The sequence below is a fragment of the Dermacentor albipictus genome, chromosome 1 (genome assembly GCF_038994185.2).
Source record: "Dermacentor albipictus isolate Rhodes 1998 colony chromosome 1, USDA_Dalb.pri_finalv2, whole genome shotgun sequence".
NCBI classification, from domain to species: Eukaryota; Metazoa; Arthropoda; class Arachnida; order Ixodida; family Ixodidae; genus Dermacentor; species Dermacentor albipictus.
Genome location: NC_091821.1, coordinates 189,849,448 through 189,862,987, shown reverse-complemented (window position 1 = coordinate 189,862,987; position 13,540 = coordinate 189,849,448). Strand labels below are relative to the sequence as shown.

General features: G+C 42.0%; 1 protein-coding gene across 5 annotated transcripts in view; it reads right to left on the bottom strand.

The window, feature by feature from the left end:
- Positions 1–13,163, bottom strand: part of LOC135898037 (lon protease homolog 2, peroxisomal-like) — an 87,806-nt gene extending 74,643 nt beyond the window's left edge. For 2 of the 5 annotated variants that reach the window (XM_065426766.2, XM_065426765.2), the window contains exons 1-2: positions 12,209–13,161; positions 4,565–4,658 (exon numbers count right to left, since the gene is read on the bottom strand). In XM_065426766.2, the coding sequence (XP_065282838.1) occupies positions 4,565–4,658; positions 12,209–12,378 (264 nt within the window). In that variant the 5' untranslated portion in view covers positions 12,379–13,161. Of the gene's footprint in view, positions 1–3,632; positions 3,752–4,564; positions 4,659–12,208 lie in introns of all 5 variants that reach the window. The other 3 variants (XM_065426769.2, XR_010563244.2, XM_065426767.2) reach the window with 3 other exon arrangements.
- Between the last annotated feature and the right edge of the window lie 377 nt (positions 13,164–13,540).

Sequence of the window (13,540 nt, the reverse complement as noted above, 5' to 3'; positions counted from 1 at the left end):
CTGTAGAGCTGCCTCTGTAGCCCTGCCAAAAGAAGCTTGCTCTAACTGCTTCCAAAACATCCAGAAGCATTGAAAGCTGTGTTAACTGCATGGGGGACTACTTCAAAGGGGAGCTTCAAAAATTATTTATATGCCTCTTTTTTTTTTTAACATAAATTCAGCCTTGGAACATTACAGACAAAGTTGCATAGAGCCCAACAGTGTCTATCAAAAGGGCCCGTTACAAAAGGTGTCAAATGTGCCTAGTACTAAAGGGCATCTCCTCACCAGGCCTTCGCAACGAAAAGCTCTTCATAAGCTAAGTTATTAATAATAAGAAGCTGGCACTCCCACAATATCACGGCCTTGCTCTTTACATCTTTTGAGCTATGCTTGAAAGCTGTGTCATAGTGCTCACCAGTGGTGTAGCCAGAAATTTATTTCCACTACCACTATGGTGGAGGGGGTTAATTTCTTTTTGAAAAATAAAGAAAGAAAAAGCCATAATATTTCGTTTACAACTTGATGCATCTATATAATGTGTTTTGATGAACTAGTTGGTACGCAACTAGAAAACTGAACAGCGCTAAAAACGTGACCAAACAAAAACAAGACAGCAGACTGTTTTGTGTCTTCTTGTTTAGTTCCATATTTAGCGTGGTTTGTTTTGTAAGCAATTATAGCAGGAGCGTTTACAAATTCATGGTGAACAATGTAGCCCATCATGGTGCACCATTTGCAGATATATTCTGTACATACGGGAGACATTATTTTCCAAACACCATATTCTCGTCCATATTTATTGTTACCATTGACCAGCTTTGCCATTACTATTCCAAACCCCTCGACACTTCTAGGTATCGGTGGTAGCAAATGCTCTTCTATAGCAACATTTCCCCTTGGCAGCTAGACGTGGGGTCGGGAACCATAAAGGCAAGAAGTTCTCCAAAAAATCAGCCTTTCTGCTGGCGCTTCTGCACTCAGAGGGAGGATTGTACTCTGTAGAGGAGAGTTCTTGGTTTGCAAACACCATAGAGCTGGGAAAGACAACACACTTTTATTTTTTAAATGGTATATAAAAAACCACCATCTACCCGTTTTTTTTTTTTTTTGTGAATGCAGAATGATTGGCATTTCTTACAATCATTGCTTTATGCTAAAGAACAATTAAGGAGGAGGAAAAGGAACTGGAAAGCAAAGCAAAGATTAAAAAGAGGCCTGTTGAACTTGCAGCCCAGGTAACAGCAGACATAAGGCTTGTTTTCCAACCCAATCTTCTAGTGAATGGTTTGGCCACAGCTACGTAAGAAACAGGAGATGGCATGCATTATTTTGCAAGTCGCCTAGTACTTCATCGCGCTTCCTGCTTTGTGCCCATGGTATGTTCCAGATTTAAAATAAACCAACAAAGCTTTGTGCCAGAACTTCTATGGTATTATATGCACATTTTACTCCCTTTCAGTAACTTGTTGCGACTTGTTGGACAAGATGTTTGGAGGGAACTTGAGATTTGTGATCCTCATCACACGATGCATATTCTCATTTAATCACACTCGGGAATTGATAACGCAGATAGTCCGAAGCAGGGCTACTTTCTAAGCTGGAAGCCTTTGTCAAAATTATGGCATCGGGTACCTTCGACATGCTCTCCTCTATAGCTCACAGTAAAATAAGAGCTAACAGGTCTGAGTGATTTGAAAGTGTTCTGTCTCCTGAATCCTGGCTGTTCTGAAGACTGCAGAGGTGTTTTGTTAGGATGGGCTCTCCACAGCACGCAGCACGTGTCACAAATGGGTAGGTGAACGGCACAGGCCACAGCTGTCTGATGTCGAAGAATCAGGCAGTGATTAGACGTTCACAAGTCTCTAATTTTTCGCCACCTTCATTCTGGCGGCTTTATGCACGTCCACCCCCCTTTCTCACATTCCCCCCTCCCCCCCACTGAAAACTATTTTCCGTGAATCACTGTCACACTCAACATCCGACTGGTCACCTCAAACATTTGTATATTACTGTTTCCTTTTTTCAAGGCGGTGCTGCTGCGTCAACATTTCAGCCATTCACCTACATTCCTTCCCACCTGTTGTGGCTCTTCCTTAGCTTCCCTAACCTTGCATCCCCATCTTTGATATATGTTGCTGTGCACAAATCAGTGTTCTGTCTGTCATTCTCTCTTGTGCCATTTTATGCACTGTCTTCATTTTTAGCATGTACCAATAGCCCAACAGCAAGCGCTCCTCAAGTTTAATTACATAATGAAAGTCGAAGACAAAGGAAAGAAAAAGAAGGGGGGGGGGGGGGGGGGCTGCTTATGATGCATTTCTTAGACATGCAAGTCGCAAATCATATTGACCGCAAAAAAGACGGGGACATAGGAAGAAAACACATAAACAGCACAGGCGGTATGCTTATGTGTTTTCTTCCTATGTCCCCGTCTTTTTTGCGGTCAATATGATTTGCAGTAAATACCAACTAGGCCAAACTGAAGTTCTTCTGATGCAAGTCGCAATAATTTGAAATGCTTTTGAAGCTTCTGCATGGTGTGGTCAACGATCTGGTCAAGTACCAAAAATGAGAAGCTCTTTGATGACACGGCAGCCTAGTGGGGAGCAACAATGCCCCCAAGTTATAAGTACTCTTTCTCTCTCTCGCTCCCTCTCTGTCTGTCTGTCTGCCTCTCTCTCTGTGTGCATGCGTGTGAGTGCTAATGCCTCCTTCAACAGTTATGGTTAACATGAACTGGAATGAGGTAGATGTGCACCTTGGGTGAGGCTGCAATGTTCTGCTTCTACAGGGGCTAAGCAACACCTTTTCCTCTACTTCTTTTCTCCGACAGTGGCATACTCCTTATGCCTATTAGCAAAACAAGAGTTCTATAATGAGATAAAAACATTTTTGGGAGGTAGGGGGCAACACAACACCCATGAACAAAGCTGAGGCCCCTAAATATGGCCCGTCGGCTCGTGCCTCTTGAAATGGGCTTTCTTGTCTGTTCGCCCTATTCATGTCCACCAGCTAGCTTGTACCCTGCATGTGAAGCGAAATGTCTAATTTATATTTGCTATTATAAATAATATAATTATTGGAAACAAGCTCTCTTTACTTTTTTGCTCCCCACTAAGTGCTTCCTCCCATTATGTTTCCCTTGCCTGCCCCTTTTCCAAGAAAAAAAAAATTCTTTGCCATTTTTATTTTATATTTACGCTAGCTTCTGCAAGTTACATTAAATACTTAACATCAAAGCTTGATAAGCAACTACTTGGTGCCTCAAGTTTCTGCAATGAATAAAATTGGCAAAAAATAACTTGTACTTTATAATTAGGGGAAAACATCTGGCAACTCAATATTTAGCAGAGCAACAGAGTATAACAGAGCGAAAATTACAATGCAGGCATTTAGAAAAAAAAAAAAAAGCAGAGCAATTGATAGTGCCCAACATTTGCTGATAATGCCCACAATGCAACTCAAGTAATTTGACTGCACGTAGGCCTCTCCAGGATACAAAACATTTTTAACACAAAACATAATGTGCCTGAATTAGCATACCTATCATCCTAGCGATCTTCCCACCAGGAAACCTCGCACTTTAATTCAAAGTTGTTGAAAATTCCAGTAAAATAACATCCAAGCACTCTAAGCAAAAGAACTCTCACCACTGGAAATTTTTCCCTTTGATTAACACATTCTTCACTTGCATTTTGGATTAAAGAAGTCCTGCAAGACTCCAAGGACAACATCTCAGGAGACAATAGAATGGACTACCCCTAGTTACCTAAGTGACAAAGAAAGAGAGAGCAATGAGACTGCTACGTCAGAAACCAGGCTCTCGTTGATAATACACAATGATGTTTCCTTGAAGAACACAAAGCCACATGTGACCCACCCTTTCACAGCATAAGCAAAAAGACAACAAGGAAGACGTGGAATAAAACTGCGCGGTGCAGTTGCTGAGCAAAGGTTTTGGGAAAACTGCATACCGTAAACACAGCCTAAATCTAGGGCTGCAGATGTGGGTGGTCCTTAGTTGTCTTTAAATCAAGTCTTGAAATATAGAAAATGCTATAGTGCAAGACAATCTCAATTTTTCAAATTCTTCTTTTACATTCCGACTTTGCAAAGGGAACGCCTGAATAACCCACACCAACTTAAATTGAACAAGAAAACTGAAACAAGCAAGATAAAAAAAAGTTAAGGTACTTTGGCCACAAGACAACAAATTTCTTCTGCTGCAGGAAGCCCACTAAGTAACTAACACAAAGAAAAGCTATTGGGCTTGAAATACTCAATAATTAAATAAACCATGTCATGATACACTGTGGTACAAGCATTAAAGAAGAAAAAAAACAGATCAAAAATAAATATCCACAGTAAAATAATTCTTATATTTACACTTGCTTACTATGGTAGCACTAAATGAAAAGTAAAAGCATTGAATGAAAACCCTAATACAAGGCACCAAAAGAGGCTTCAGATATGAAATAAGTGACATAATTAAGGGTTTCGACAACCAAAGCCAACTGTGTTTTATTGTACTACAATTTTGATGATAGCAATCAGTGCAGGTGGCTTGATACAATAAATTTACCTCATGCGAATCATTCTCTTCTCGTGGAACAACTCCTATGATGGCACTGCTGAAAGTGCTGTGTCCCAGAAGATGATGCTTCACCATGTTCATGCTGAAAAACAAGCATGGCAATAGACTTCTAGAGGCTGAGAGCACTTAAGTACAGCCCCTTATATTAGTTAGCAATGCATGCTGTCAAACAGCTACAGAGAAAAATGTCACTGTACAGACTAACCACTTGCAGCACATAAAGATCACAGCCCAACTTGCAAGAAACTATAAATGCTTGACTGTCCTTTATATGAAATACTGGAACTTGAATGTGAAATGCATAAAATTCATACAGTGAACTTTTGTAAACTGAACCCAAATGATTTCATTTTCAGAAGTTAAATAAAGCAAAATTGGAAAGTGCATTGACACTTGCATAATTCAGTTCACTGACTCATTTGTACATGCCAATGGTTGCAATTTTCAGATGGGTTCACCTGGTTTCCATGGAGACATTGCACACACTTTTGTGTGCTTAAACAGCCATTTGTAACTTAAGTTCGTCATCAGCCTCTTGATAGAACTGACAGTTGGGACAGCTCACAACAAACACTCACTAACTAGAACGCTTATATTGCTAGAAATATTCAACACATTAATACCGCCAAAGTAGCTACAAATATTAATTTGTAGGCAAAGTTCTAACAATTGACATTTGACTCAAATTTATTTCGCTTCATGTTCACAAAAAGAAAATACCTTTTTCCCACACATTCACAGTTCACACCAACACTGAAGAAGTAATTTATTGGAATTCCCTAAAAAATCATCAGATAAACACAAATTAAAATGTAGGAATTTCTAACAGTGCATTTCTCCCACATGCCAAGTGCCAGACTTCACATGGTAGAATGAGTACAGGTTAACTCCTTGTAACATGTTCTAAGGATGTCTAGGATAAAATTGAAAACCTATGCGAACTAGCCAGCTAAAGTGCTTTAGTTCCCAATCACCAGCTTATACAGTTGAGCTTTTACTAGTTCCCCATGGTTTAACTGGTCACAAATGGGAAAAGGACAAGACCTATCAAATACTTTCATCTGGGAAGCCACTACAAATTTCATGTCAGCTTCTAGCAAATCTGATGTGAAAAAATATTTTAAAAAATCTATGCTCAGATATCACAGATAACACATCTTGGTGGATGAGCATAAGCTCAATCATGCCTACTGACCACACGCCAGGACCGCAGCCATAGTGGCTTGCAGCTATCCACACTAAAACCTGGTCAGGCCGGTACCTTTGCCAGGCCAAATCGGCTTAAATGAAAAATTGCCTCCTTTCCCCTCCTGATCACTAGTAAATGAACACACTTGTGTATCAAAACACATCTGTGATTACAGCAAACGAATGGACAACAAGGAGGGGGGGTTGGATCCTCTGTTTGCGCGCACGCACACACACACACACACGCATGCACGCGCGCACACACACGCACACACGCACGCACGGTTTCTTGAAAGTTCTACATGCTGGACCCGACATAACAGATGAAGGGAACGGACAACCAAACTTTTTGGAAATAAGACGTATAAACACTTTCGGATGGTGGACCATGCCTGGTCTAACAGATGAAAACAAAGTAATGTCTTACTTCCAAAGAATGGTCCACCAACCGAAAAGTTTAGCAAATACATCTTATTTCTAAAAAGTTGTATCTTTCCTGCATACATATATAAGTTGTCCCAACTACCATGCGCCAAGATATGAAGACATGCAAATGCCACGTGGTTGGTAAGAACCAAGTTAATGTTTGCCGTCGCTTGGAGTTACTCAGATTAGTTCTTACATTCTGCCTAATTACATAATTAGTTTTAAGCCCATGAATACATGCAAAGTGCCTCAGGTGGCCAGTCAGGCTGCAATTTTGCATGTATTCACAGGCTTCTTTCGTGCTACCCTACATGTATTTATGTTTTACCTACTATAAATAACCTTGCGAGTTTTGGCCAGCGCCACCACTCATGGACTTGGCGGCAGATGTAGAACATCCTTTCTGCCTCCTGCGGCATGTGTACGTGAACTGTTTGGGTGAAGGCAACTGGTCAATAAACCCACACATGCTACCTGAAGGCATCAGAGCCACCGGATTCGAGAACTCCGCTATGTAATGAACAAGAAGAAAGGCAACCAAGGGGCCTGATTTTTATTAGCTACGTCATAAGAAGCCAACAAACATTGGCACCAAGGAAAGCATAGGGGAAATTATCTGCAGCTCTTAAATGAATTAAAGAATTTATGGATAAATGAAATTGAAAGTGAATGCGTCATTGTTGGGTTCTTATACCATAATTAATATATTATGTTATATATATACATAATCATTGTGACAAAGCCAGAAAGTCAAGTTGCTTTTTTCATGCATACATCCACTCTATATATTGATGTCAATGCACTTCTTAAGAGGAAGCTTTAGCTTGGTTATGGTACGATAGCTCAGGGCCAACTTCGATGCCACCTAATGAAATACAGGTAAACTGCAGAATTGCTTTTATGAGAAAACCAGTGAACTGCTTTGAAGGAAATTTCTTGCATTTGAGACAAAATTAAATTACAGTGAGTGCAGGACACAAAATTTTGATTTAGTCTGTAACTTTAAAAAATATATTCCAGAAATTCATATATAAAAAGCAAAGCCAGTTCCATGCAGTGAAAGCTGTCAAAACAACGAAGCTGGTGATCATTTTCTCAAGTTTGAACTCCTGTTTAGCGTGATTTTCATTAAAGTCTTTTGTATTGTCGCTGTTTTGCTAGATTCGAGCTTTAGTTCTGGGTTGCACACACTCTTCAGCATCCTCCATGGGAGGAATCTTTCTGCATCAACGTCCCTGCTCGGCCTCCTACTCTCGAAGTTGGAGGTTAACTTGCCTCTGCAGGCGCTTGGCTTGGGTTGCCTTCTCTTGAAAGTGGGTGTTGGCTTGCCTACACTGGCACTTGGCTTGCACTTCCCATTTTCTATCTTCAGTGGTAGCGGCTTCCCTCCACTGGTGCTCCGCTTGAGCTTCTCGCTCTCGAAGCTTAGGATTTGCACGACATCGGTGCTGCCGCTCACGCCAAGCAGAACCCATGGGGCAAAAAGGTGCGTGCCGGCGGAACACCTGTTCCTATATCCCTCTCCTCCCCCCTACCCCGGCCTGCACTCTGAATGCTCCACTCCCATCCTGGAGGGGCCCTGCTACTACTCTCGGCACACCCTCTAACAGTGAGCTCTGGAACCTGCCCCCTTGTGTGACAGCGGGCGCCGGACGGCGAAGGCTAGACTTAGAACAGCTCTGCTGTTAAAAAAGTTGAAGCACTAAGTTTACGAATTCGTAACTCCGCATCAAAAACAGATATTGCGGTTATGTAAATTGCACCTGTTAGAGCATCTAAAGCAGATAAATTTGACACACAAATTCACAGCTTATATAAAATCATTACATTGTGTACAATGGTTTTGCCAAAAATCGTACTCTCAAATTAGTGGTATATCTTGGAGCGATGTATGATATATTGACCCTTTTCATGGAGCAGTTTGTTCTAGAGAAACGAGATGGTGCTTTCAGCAGCACGTGCACTTCGCCTCAGCAACAGCGCACGAGTACGAAACCATTACCGCTTCCACTTTGCTTCTGTGCGATCAGCTGCTGGAAATGCGACTGAGCTTTCGGTAACGCACTCTGCTCCAATCATGCCGGATTGAATCATGTGGATTGAAGACGTGTGCAGTAGTTGGCTGCAAAAATAGTGACTGGCATACTAAGGAATGGAATGAATCTGTGCAGCCAAGTCCACGGACTGTTGCTGCAACTGTCTGTACATGTTATGCTATGTTCAGACTACATTCGTAAGGCGCCGATTTTTCGTAACATGTGTAAGTGGAAGCGCAACAAGCATATGCGTCTAGTTTAGACTGCGAACGTAAAGGTACCAACGTGCGCAATTCACGCAAAAATCGTGGTTGAGAGTGTTAAAGGGTCGGCAACATTTACGACTGTAATATTACGACCGTTGCGACACAGCCAATGACCGATAAGCTTTCAGTTTTCAACAACCGGTGACGACACTTCCGTCCTCCCGTCTGCAGACAGCTCCGGGCGCGGGTAGTGCCATTCCGCCATTCCGTGCGCACGATTAGGTTGGCTGTGTTCGTGAAAATTTGTGCAGTGCGCCTTGCGAGACTGTTTTCAGTTCATCTGGTTTATCCGCCGAGGAAATCAGTGACCGCAGATGCGTGCTCCAAATTTCGATGGGTGGTCTCACTAGGTTTTCAAGGATGCGGCACTGCTGGGGCGACATGCGCATGAAGTTTTGAAACATCACAGCGTCACCAACTTGGAGCTTGGCGAAAAGGTTGTGAAAATCGCCGTCCACGGCCCTGTCGAGAAATACTTGCCGCTCCCAAACCCTTCTGCGTTGCCTTCGTCGTCTTTGTCGGATTGAATACATGAGTATAAGTTTTTTTTGAGCGTGAATTCCTTCGATCTCGGCCAGCGGTCGCATGTTGACAGGAGCCATATTGGGCTTCTGGTGACGTTGATTCTACAGCTCCAAATTTGATTGGCCTGTTGTAAAAGCCGTAATTTACGCAGCAGTAAATGTGAACAAAGGTGCCGGCTTAACTGCCGTAACTTTTTTTACAGCCGTTACGTTCGATACCCCGAAAGAGCTGTTACGCGCGTTACGACCATAGTGTGAACATAGCTTTACCGCCACTTCGAGATATACACCTTTCTTCAAGGATACAGAAATTTGCTCATCCATCAGCGTTGTATCGCTAACCTTCAAAGAAAGTGCTTCAGCCCAGAACGTTGGCAAGAGCGAGTACCGCTAGTTAAACAATGACAAAGGGAGCAGCAGCACTTCCTGTCATAGCACATTTCGCGCACAGTATCAACACACATCTACCCCAACTGGCACGGAATCTCACGCCCATTCCACCGCCAACATGTCAATATGTGAATGGGCGCACACTTGAATAGATGTGCACCATATACGTACAATAAACAATGGACTACACTGATATTTATTTATTTATTCAGTATACCTACATCGCCTGTACGGCATTATCATAGGGGGGTTAAAATACAGGTGGTCACAATGGAAACATATTCAGCAACATCAAAAGAATACATCAGTAAATACAACGTAGCTTAAGCACTGAAATTCGCGAAAGTGGAATAGAAACTAACAAAGTACAAAACAAAGTGAGTGACAAAGTAACTAACTAACAAAACAGAAAAAAAAAGTAGCGTATGTGCAGAGACGAATAACAGAACAATCAAAGAATATGGCTCTCAATAGCATTTTCAAAACTAGAAGCTGCCATCACTTCATTAGGGAGCTCATTTCAATCGCTAATCGTGTTAGGAAAAAATGAATACTTAAACACATTGGTACGGCACTGATAAGCTCTAATTTTGTTAGCATGGTCTCTCCTAGATGAAACGTAATGCGGCTCCTTAATGAACAGTGTTTTGTCGATACCAGTTTTACTTTTATATATATTATAAAGGAATTTCAATCTTAGGATTTTCCTGCGTGAAGAAAGAGTTTTCCAACCCAACCCTTCCCGTATTCTGGATCCTCTGGTAGTAAAATTATAATTTCCTGTTACGAAGCGTGCTGCTTGCTTTTGGACGCGTTCTATTCTTTCTGTGAGGTTTTTATTGTATGGATCCTAGATAACGCATGCATATTCTAGAATAAGCCTGATGTTTGTTAAATACAAGGTTGCCTTCAGTGATGAAGGAGAATGCTTAAAATTTCATCGGAAAAAGTGAAGAAGACGGTAAGCTTTCGCGCTTATTGAGTTAACATGATTAGTCCAGTCAAGTGTTTCAGAAAACGTAACTCCGAGGTACTGAACATCCTTAGCGCACAAATAGTCAGAACTGAATGTTTCGTGACATTCCACAAGAGTAAGCGAGTTACTAGCGATAATACTTCTTTGCTACAAGGTATTACAATGTACAAAATGGCTACGTTTCAAACCTTGCGCGCAGCAAGAACAAATCTATCGGAACTGAGCACACCCGCGAGCGATTAGGCAGAAATAATCAGACAGTGACCACACCAAAGAAATTTACTGAGTTAGGAATGTGACAAGCCGCTGCTTCAATATATTTGGCAAATAAAGAACAAAGAGCAAAACATACTAATCCTGATTCAATTCATAAGTAAGCACCATATATGCTGCTCGTGCCATTTCGACATAGCTTAATCAGCTTCCAATGCGCTTTTGCATGTTTTCTGAAGCTGTGGCCAAACCTTCGTATCATCCCCCTAGTCACAGTCTACGATATCTCCACAGAGGTTTGCTAAGCCGCACTGGCATCATATACACACATTGTAAACGCAGAGGCAACGGAGCCAGTTGAGGCAAGCAATGGACGCGTCCCCATGTGATCAAACATGGCAGTGCCCACAGGGTCACCATAAATAGGGTCAATAAATTGTGTCTGCTTTAGACGTATTACTAGATGCAGCTAAAAAAAATTGATATTTTTTATTGCTTGTTACTATGTTGTGAACTTCACAGTTGCATTTTATTTTATCCTGCAATATTAAAAAGTCGTTCTAAAAATAACCAATGGCCTTTTCCTTTTTTTGTTTAATGTAACATGCCATATCAAAACATGTGCAGTTTTCGCTGAGAAAAAGCGATTTCTTCGTTCCCTTGTATTTAGACATATAGGAGTCTCCAAGCTAAAGCTTCCTTTTCAAACTCTTTATTATGTGCCAACGTGTTGGCGAGAGTCCAGCTTCTTCAAGACGAAAATAAAAAAAAATTTTACAGGATAGGGGGCCCGTTTTTTATACTACTTTCCATTAATTGGTGAAAAAAAAAATATGATAGAAGAAAAAAAAAGGGATTTATGACGGCACTCATTGAAGAGTTCGAGTAGAAAGGCAGGGGAAATATGTCATGTCACGGCACACCACATAAATAAACCCTTCACTAATTTTAACCTTGCGGTAATCGAACACATTTCATCCACATTCACGTTGCGTATATGTATGCATGTGTATGTGCACGTGTGAATGTATGTAAACAAACAAACAAACAATTTATGGCTGCGCCTCTGTTGCACGCATTCAAGGAAACCAAAAAATTAACGAAAGCATGCCTGCGCCCGCGTTTGTAAACACATCTAAGCATATTGCCGCTTCAGTTTCCTCAATGAGCTGCGCGCTCAAATGCAGTAAAATGGAACAGGAACTCCTGCATCAGCTTTCATAGAAATATTGTGTCAACTGCATGACGAACATACTATCTTGCGCCTCGGTCCTATACACATTTCACCGAAATCTACTTTACAAATACTCACAACTGGAGATAATATAGAAACCGTCTGCTGTGAACCCCTGCATCTGCTTTATGCTGTCGCTTACCTCGCAATGTAACATTCATTTCGACGTGGTAACTTTATAAAGAGAAGAAACACTTCGGCAAAGAAACAAGAATTACCTTTTATGTTTCCGCTATCACAGTGTGAACTTTAGTTATTTAGTGCGCTAACACAATTGGGGTCGAGCGCGTAGCGTCGTTTCGGCACAGCATGTAAATGCAGACAGAAGAATGAAACTACTTAGTGCGATGCCAGCGACTGGAATTCGCAAATCACTCACTTCTTGTGCGATGACACTGGTATTCGTATCGAAGCTCCTGGAAAAAGAACTCCATCGATCAAAAGCAAAGGCAGCCTTCGGGGAAGTTTCGCTGTTGGCGTCGCCATTTTCACGGTGGCTCCAGTGGCACTAGTGGCGCCACCACCACTAATTGCGGGAACTTTAAACATAGGTTTCCGTTTTTACTCAACTAACGGTGGTTAGAAACGACCAGACGCACTTACTCCAACATGTTCGTTGTACACACCGTGACCCCACAAAACTGCCACTCAACGTTTGCACAATACCTTCCCAGTAGTATATCCGGTTTTGTCATTACGCGTCGCTTAAAATAGGTAGAACGGGTGAAACAGTTGGCTTCGGCGTTTTGGTGTGCGTCGCTTTCAGGAGTGCCGCAGGGGTCGTTGATGCTAACCCGCATGGTCTGACCGCTAAGAGCGATGCGGCTGACCCCGCCCGCGCGGCCTAGACTTAGCTTTGCGGAAGGAAGGTGGAACTTGTTTGCGGACCAAGGCGAAGCTCCTGTCCGCCGAAATAGAGGCAATGAGAAAAGATCAGGCCAGTGCACCCTGACGAAACCGGTCCTGCGAGAGGTGGACGAAAACACAGAACAGCGGGACTGGAAAGCCGAAAAGCGCTTGTTTTTCTTCAAACGATGTTTCCTGCGATAGCTTGAAGAAGGAGGATGAGCTATGTTCTACACCTCACGCCGTTGTTACGGGTTCCGTCAGAAGTGGCTTAACATAGCCACCGCCGCTCCTCTTATCGCAGCCTTCGATAATAAAGATGCCCTTGGCTGTCGTTGCCACACGCACACTAAGCTACGATGGGGCAGGGCTGTAACTGTTTATTCACTAAAGCCTAAAATGGCACTAACAATGTGTCATGGCAAAATAAGTAAAAACTACCTAACATGCTGAAACTGATATCCACCCGTCTACGCTGCCACTTGTAAGCTAAAGTGGCAGCACTACATAATCAAATATGAGCCATGAGTATAGAAAAGAATGCTCATGTAGGAGACTGTGTAGTAGACAATATTTTGTGAATACATTACAGAAACATTGTGTTCTTAAAGGGGCTGACAACTGGCCTGAATGTGTTGTGAGACGCTGGTGAAAATTAAATGACCATGATTTATAGTGATTGAATCTAGCGCACTGTTTGCGATTTAAAGAGGAATTATAATTTTAAATTGGCAAAGAAAATCTTAAAAACCAGTAAGCGGCGAGGCCTGGCGGTGAAATCTTGGTACTTCGGACGTAGTCTGAGGTTACTGTACATAAGCTCGCTGTTATTAAGTACAACACTATTGTTTAAAATTGCAGTTGC